At 35.5% G+C, this 8,348-nt stretch overlaps 1 protein-coding gene across 1 annotated transcript; it reads left to right on the forward strand.

Annotated features, from left to right (window-relative positions):
• Nucleotides 1–5,692: 5,692 nt before the first annotated feature.
• On the forward strand, nt 5,693–6,932 carry LOC145074241 (homeobox-leucine zipper protein HAT9-like). The gene is made up of 3 exons (XM_079020653.1): nt 5,693–6,221; nt 6,346–6,425; nt 6,502–6,932. The coding sequence occupies exons 1-3, from the start codon at nt 5,772–5,774 to the stop codon at nt 6,734–6,736; spliced, it is 765 nt and encodes a 254-aa protein (XP_078876779.1). The 5' UTR covers nt 5,693–5,771; the 3' UTR covers nt 6,737–6,932.
• Nucleotides 6,933–8,348: the final 1,416 nt, after the last annotated feature.

Here is an 8,348-nt window from a genome sequence, read left to right on the forward strand (position 1 = left end):
GTACCGAGTCATCAAGTCCTGCTCTGATGCAGCAAACTCAGGACTGACCAAAGCCTTCTCAATGAACGTCTTGGTGATCTCTGTCACTGTCTTGACCGTCTGTCTCATATCCAGGTACTTCTAGCCCAATCTCTCTCTCTCTCTCTCTCTCTATCTCTCTCTCTACTAAGGGAAAATACCTTGCACGAAACATTCTTTGAGAATTTCTCGCAAGTCATCACGACCTCTACTCAGGAGCAGAAGAAGTAGTCACTGGTCTCCACCAATCCTTTGCCCCTAACCTGAGAAGGTTCAGGGCGCACTTGAACTTCTAGTCATCCGGGAAAAAACACGTGAAGAAACAACCCTCCATATTAGACAGCCATCTCATTGCCATGATCAGGTCCGATACCCCCATCAAGCTCTGGAGGATTTGTACGATCGAAATCCCGATACTGGAAATTTCTCTCTCCTCGAGCCCCTATAGAATATACCTGTGGTGGCTGTAGCAATAGTAACCTCTAAAAGTATAGCATAGCAGTCATCGAAATACTCCATCATAGCGGCCTTGACAGGCCGAGCCATCTCTGGTATCTGCCCTCGGACAAAAGAAACAACTTCCTCATGAATGATCTCCCTAGCTCGGTCCTCTGTCAATCCTGGCCCATCCTGGGCACCAGTTCTGGTTCCTGATCCTCAATCTCCAATAGTCGCCATACTGAAAATATATCAAGGAAAGAGAAAACATCACAATACAGTTATCAACACACCAGGTCCTACTCCTATTAATTCTTTAGCAACCTTAAAATTCCCCCTGAATCTTATATGGATCTTGTGTTTTCAGTAGTACCGGCCTATACTACCTTCCACACCTATCTGTAGTTGATTTAGAATTCATTCCAAGGTGCTAAGTAACTAATCAACATACACGCAACAATTACAGAATACAAAAAAACATATATCAGGTAAGCAACACCCTAAATCAGAAGGCATCACATAAATCAAGCATCACTATCTAACAGTTTCTAAATGAATCTTATCCACTAGCATGCTTTTCTAATAGTTCATATATCAACAAAAATCAAAACTCAGCAAACATAAAAAGTATAGGTATTTTGGGGACCACTCTCATGTCCGGGCTCTGGCTGACTGTACACACCACATCTTCCTGAAAAATCAAAGTTATGTCAAGGTCCACATTCCCGTTCCCAAGCCAACAATTAAACAACAACATGACAAGAGACCGAGCCCATGTCCTTAACCCAACTCTTTTATTAAAATTTATTTTTCAAAAAACATTTTTGCAAAACTCTCAGATCCTAGTTTGAGACTGGATTTAAACAAGTGTTCCTCCAATTCACTCAAACCAGGGCTCTGATACCATCTTGTAACGTCCTATTTTCACAACAAAATTTTTCATTTTTATTAATGTAAAATTCCCAAGTTGTTCATGAGTGTGTATAGTCTTCAAGTTATTAATGTCCTCAGTCTATCCAACATGACGATATACAGTCCCTAGAGCATCCTTCTACTAGCAGATAATCAAAACTAGTGGGCCGGTATTGGTGCCTTCGACCCATGGGTATAGTGAGGTGAAATTCACCTCGATATGCACGTAGCTAACCGCTGTAGCAATGAAGAACTCTACCAGCTTCAACTCACATCTAATCACCTACAAGAATATACTTGAGTCAATACATAATCACAGGTTATAGTCACTTGCAACAGTGACTACCCCACATGAAATGACGATTATGGTTTTACATAAAATGTTGATTAGGGTTAAGTAATGCCACTTAACCCATTAAGGACTTAATCACGAGAGGGTAAGATTGATTAAGGTTTGACATAGTCATTCTCGGGTGAAATAATAATCCAATCAACAACCCAAATATGCGCCCGATCATTGTCCAAATAAAGCTCCTCGATTCTAGGGTTTTTCACATAAAATGAAAAATAGGGTTAGTGTTTCACACACACCTTAAGGACTTAATCCGATAAAATCAATTTTGCATTAAGTTAATTGTAGGGGCATTATTAAGTATTATTTAAGTTTACTTAGCAGCTTTAATGCGGGTCCCGAACAACTCCAAAAACTAGGGTTTCTTTACATTAGGGTTTTCTAAACCCCAATTAGGGTTTCCAACTCCTTAAGTTAGATGATTAGTTAATTAATTAAATATATATTTAATAAATCGAGGACCACCCACTACCACCTCGGGAAGTGGTCGGCGGCGGCAGTCCGCAGCGGTAGCCTCCCGCGCACGACAATGGTTCGAGTGATAATTCCAACAATCCAAACACACATAAAATTTTCCACATCACATACACACAAACATACACCGAAAGAACAAATAAAAATGCCCAATACAACTACCAAGATGGTGGCAGACGGCGGTAGAAGGTGGCAGCCACCACCTAACGGTGGTGGTGGTGGTGTTTCTTCTACTTCTGGCCAAGAACCGATCATACAACCTTACACCATAAAAAACGCACACACAAGCACACACCATATCACACACACAACCACCACTCATGGTGGCTGGTGGCAGTAGAAGATGGTAACAAGGCGGCAGCCACCACGGTTGGCTGCCAAGGTAGTGTGTCTCGCTTTTCGGCTAACAAACACCCACACAAACGTCGACATTTACTGAAATACACACACACCCAAGAGCAAAATACCCCCAACGCAGCTGAACCACACCCGAGGTGGAGGATGACAACCGGAGAACCCACGAATGAGTAACATTAAAAAACGGCGGTGGCGGTCCGATGACGATGCAACAACAGAAGAACGGAGAAGAAGAGAAGATTGTGATCCCAACTTGCGAACAACAACAACGACAATCATGGCTTTGATTCTTCCGTTCGTCCACTGCCACCCATAATGTCCAATGGCAACCTTCGTCTTCAATGACAGTGGGTGCAACAGTGGTTATTCGGTGGTATAAGGTAGTGGACGAGGAGGTTGCAACGACGACTGAGGTTAGGAAAACAAAGGTGGTGGCTTGTGGATAAGCTTAGGGTTAGGGTTTTCTTCGGATGTATATAAGGTGAGTGGAAAGGATGGGTGATAGGTTTAAGCCCCCCTCTCCAACTCCAAACTTAAGCGTAATATGACACTTTCAGTGCCTTCCCCAAGGTTTCTTTTCAATTTAAATCCACTAGTTACCCAACAGCCCCTCCTTTACAAAATATTTTGCATTTCAAGTCCAGATGTTAGAAAATAGACTCCAAAATCCCGAAATTATAACGTTTAACTCCTTATGGCTAACATTGATAAATTATTAAGAATTTAGGGCTAAAACAAAATAAAATATAAAATACATAGGGTTTATTATATATTTATTTATTTTTCTAATTTATTTATATATTTTATTTTATTTATTTCATTTTAAACGGAATGTTACACTTTGCTCATATGTTGCTTGTGCTTATTTGGCTACAATTCTTCCTTTGGGTCGATCTTGCTCGACTCTACTTTGCTCATATGGCTTTGGTTTCTTTCTCTGTTATTTTGCGTAGTGGTTTTCATGTAGGGATGAAAGTTGGTCCGACCTCGATTCGAATGGACCGAGACTCGGAAATAGGAATTGAAGGATTTTGAGACCAAGAAACTGGTGTTGGTTAGATTTTGAGTATTAGAGCTGGTAAAGTGGGAATCGAAGCTGTTGGAAACAAAATTAGACAATTGGAACTAGTTACAACTTTTAGACTCGGGTAGACCCTAAAACCCATAAAAATTACATAAGGAATCCTTATCTTTTGTATTTAAATAACAATTATATATTTTGATAAGATAGCATACGAATGTACATTGCATTGTAACTTCTACTCTACTACTTGCAACACATTTTACTAACATTGCATCTTTTGTAACTTAATGTATACAAAGGTTTAGTACACTTGAATCTACAGAGAAAGTTTAGGACCTGATTAGTTTCTTTGCATGTTTTTCAACTTTAATCGTGTATTCATTACTATTTGACTACAACATATTTGTGTCAACAACTATGTTAAAAAGGTATAGTTTGCTCCTGTGTCACATATTTAAAATTCCAATAAAAACGTGCAAGGAACAATAAATAAAAAACACCAAGGTTTAATTATTATTTTTACTTCATAATATATAAAACAAAACAAAAAAAAAACTATTTGTCAAATAGCCATTAAAAACCTTTATTTAATTAACTAATTATATGGAAAAAGTATAGTTGAAAAAAAATTAAACCCATGGATACTATGTCAACTTGACCATTAAAAAAGAACTCTATAAAACTAACATTTTCAAGTTTTCATAAAAACTAACCAATCACATAATTAATATTCAATATTTTTGAAAAGAGAAAATGACTTACAAGCACAACGAAGTTTCCAAAACATTCAAAAAGCCCTAGTTATGTTTTGTATTTTCAAAAAAACCCAATGAGCTTAACATTTTGTCTAAAAAGTCCAACAAAGTTCTATACCGTTAAAAAAATCTCAATTTTGTTTTGTTTAAGTTCATTGGTTTTTTTTTTTTTTTTTTAACAGTCAAAACATGATTGAAATTTTTTAAACGTTTTGGAAACTTCGTTGGTCTAACAAATCATTTTTCCGATACGGTAATAAGTCACGTCATTTGTTTCTCTTATTTGACTTTCAGGAAAGTGTAACTTAGTTGAGCTTTTTAAACAAAATGTTAAGTTTGTTGGGTTTTTTTTAATAAACAAAACATGATTGAGGTTTTTTGAACAGTTTGGAAACTTCGTTGGGCTCCTAAGTCATTTTCCTTTTTGAAAACTAACAAATTGTAACATTGTATTTTCATTTATTATTATTTTTTTTTTTAAAAACTAAGGGTGTTAGCATTGCAGTTTGCACACTCATATTTTATGAAAAACAAACCATTATTTGAATTGCACTTTCATTTTTTTTTTCAAAAAAACTTATGGTTTTGTATTTTTTAAAAACTAATCAGTTATAGCATTGCATTTTTTGTAGTCTAAAGAACCAAAACTAACCGACAAACCTAGGTGGCGACAAATACGTCATGTTTCTAAAACAAAATTGTGTGTTGGTTTTTTTTTAATAAAAATAAATCATTCTTACCCGCTTTGTACGGATGTATCATTAGTCTGTTTAAAACACATATGACAAAAAACAATAATTTAAATTTGTGTTTATACGAATTGACACCAAGCACAAATTTCTAAAACCCCCGTGTAAATTATGTCGTCGATTCTAATACTTGGTAAGAAATAGTTACAAAAATGGTCTTTGTAAAGAAATAACTACAAAATTGTGGCGTAAGAAATAACTACAAAATTGTCCCTCTGAGATAATAATGTTACAAAAATGTCTCCGTAGGCCGTAGCCTTGTGTAATATCGTAATTGCAGAAATGGACATTTTAGAAATAGTCCCCATATAATAGGACATTTTAGAAATAGTCATTGTATAAAATCAAAATTTTACAAACGATCCATGTTCATGTATTAAACAGTATGTAAGGATAAATTACACATATTGACCATGTATAATAGGGAAAAGAACAATCAATATGTAACAGAACATTACAGAAATAGCTGACAAAATAAGCGCCAATGTTGGGAACAACTACTTTCATAATAAGACTAAAATACAGTCCCCTTCCCCTCCCCTGGGACCCAATCCATACCCACTTTCACCGCAATGTGATTCCACGTATGTAATTTTCTAATTATTCTTATTCAATGCACTAAAGCACACACATAAATTAGCTACTAATTTTCCCTTCAACTCGTAACTAAAATCAGTAGGATTCCTTAACACATGGATCATGAGGTTTCTTGCGTTACAAGCTTAAATCTGAGCTTAGCCGGCGATCATGGTTTTCCAACAAACCATCTTATTTATCTTCACGCTGAAGAGCAAGAGCAAAAACAACTAGAAAGGAAATCTATTCTTAAATGGGATCCGTGCGTCCCTTCTTTGAAATTAGGGTTAGGTAGAGATCAAGAAAGTCATCCAGATCCAATCAACTGGATACCACAAGCTTCAAACTCGACTGTCAATACAATTTCTTCATTCTCAAAATCGACAAGTATCAAGAGGGAGAGAGACGGAGGTAGTCAAGAGGTGGAGAAAGTGTTGTCGAAAGCTGTTATAGAAATCGACCAAGATGAATCCGAAGGACGTGGTGCAAGGAAGAAACTGAGATTGACAAATGAACAAACGTTAGTGTTGGAAGAAAGCTTCAAACAACATAACACCCTTAATCGTGTAAGTAACAAAGACACGGTTTCTTTTCAATTTAATGGAGCCAAAACTTAATCTGGTTGATCAGCAATATAGGCTCACATATGTTCTTATACTGATTTCTTGTATCTTTTCTTTTTATACATAGAAGCAAAAGCAAGCCCTAGCAACAAGTCTTGTTCTACAGCCACGACAAGTTGAGGTATGGTTCCAGAATAGACGAGCGAGGTACAGAATGAAATATCTTCATGTTTAAATTTGCTTTTTATTTCGTTTTTTATTTATAATTAACTAGCCTCAACAGGACGAAACTAAAGCAAAATGAAGTAGACTGTACACTACTTAAGAAGTGTTGTGAAGCAATAAAAAGTGACAACAAAAGACTAGAAAAGGAAATTCAAGAACTCAAAGCAATAAGAACCACCATCTCCATCCCTCCGCAATTCAACATACAGTTTCCGGCAGCAAGCCACAGCATGTGCCTTTCTTGTGAGAGAATTGTCTCTCGTTGTGTTAGTGGCGGTGGCGGGCGGCGGTGACCAGGCGAAATTTTCTAAAACTCCCATCTGCCGTGCACCAATGTCACACATGACACATCATCTTTTTAGTCAGTTATGCTAGGTATTATAATATAAACAATGTCAATTTTGTAAATTACTATTATAGTTGATTAAATTGTTTTCTAGTAAGTAATGTAATTCTTTAGAGTAAATTAAAATTTGGGCACGTCATGTGCGGTAGTTGACATCAAAGGCTTTCAAAATCACCGTACCACCTATATTGACTATTGTCTATTTCCATGATTACTTAATCTATACCGAGCCCAGAGCCACTTACTAGTTACTAATCCAAAAAATAAGCTTCGAAAATAATAAATACAATAAAAATTAAATTAAAAAAAAATGGTTATAAAATTCACTATTAATATTGAAAAACACAAATATTGTCACAACATTACACAAACAACTATAATTTAAAGAAAACTAATTATACTAGCATTTTTTGATAAATTAATTTTTTCTCTATTTTTATGTATCATATAATCTACTAATTTTGGGACCCTTGGAGACATAGGCTTTGAACGACCGTCCAGATTACCAATCGTCTGGGTCGGGTCTGCCTCGATCGTGATATTGGATCACAAACAAAAGTCACTAATTAACAAAAGAAAATAATTCTAAGTTTAAAATACGAAAACAATTTATAAATTAATTATTAGGTTGCAATTATAATGTAAACTCTATCTAATTATCCAATTTTATCTAGCATTACAAATGATGCATCAATACCATTTGTATTACGAAGACTAAAATTTTCCCTACTATATTAGTTGAGATGTGAAATTCAATACACAATGTTTAGTGGTTTAGTCGTGACACACCTAAAATATCGTTAGTATTATAGGATGGACCTCCCACATGGTTCACTTAGATGGTGTGATTTACCATTTTTTTAAATCCTAAATTTTTCAACTTACAAATAACCAACATATAAATAAGATTATTATGAAAACCAAAGAGTAAATATTGTTGGATCATGATGCTACAATCAGATCATATATATCATAGTAGGATCTTATGATCATAATATAGATCCATTTATATTGGGCTATATGTTGCTCTTGATAAGATCTTACTGAGAGCGACATCACAAGTATATCTATGGATTTTAAGATCATGAGATCATAAGATTGTTGGATCATGATTGTAGAATTGATAATATTATAAGACATGCAAGGAAAGATATTTTAAATAATAATCTTGATTGAACCATTATTCTATTGTTCATAATTAATAAAAACTAACTATCAAGGGGCGGTTTTTAAGAAACCTCTATGATGTGAATAAGATTAAGAACTCAAGCTACAGACCCTCTAAAGGATTTACACCCCTTCTTCAAGCAAATAAACTCCTTGGTGTTCTTGGTGTTCAAGAAAACATGACCAAAGCCTTTGTGGGTTATTCTTTTCCGTCATAGAAGTAAAAGAGAGGTGGGGATATGGTTTTTGAACTATGGTTTATTGCAAGAAGGATCCTTTGGTTTTCCACCCCTTATATAGTGAGTGGAAACCAAGGAGCCTTTCTTAGCCTCTTAGATTTCATTAAATTATGGTCATATTACCTTAATACAAATATTTAACTTTTATTTCTC

Source organism: Lactuca serriola, chromosome 9, assembly GCF_051521515.1.
Source record: "Lactuca serriola cultivar US96UC23 chromosome 9, Lser_US96UC23_V15, whole genome shotgun sequence".
Classification (NCBI taxonomy): Eukaryota; Viridiplantae; Streptophyta; class Magnoliopsida; order Asterales; family Asteraceae; genus Lactuca; species Lactuca serriola.

Coding starts and splice junctions, on each gene's coding strand:
- LOC145074241 (XM_079020653.1), top strand. CDS start 5,772: ATGGATCATGAGGTTTCTTGCGTTACAAGCTTAAATCTGAGCTTAGCC. Junction 6,222..6,345: donor AACATAACACCCTTAATCGT/GTAAGTAACAAA, acceptor TTTTATACATAG/AAGCAAAAGCAAGCCCTAGC. Junction 6,426..6,501: donor TTCCAGAATAGACGAGCGAG/GTACAGAATGAA, acceptor TAGCCTCAACAG/GACGAAACTAAAGCAAAATG.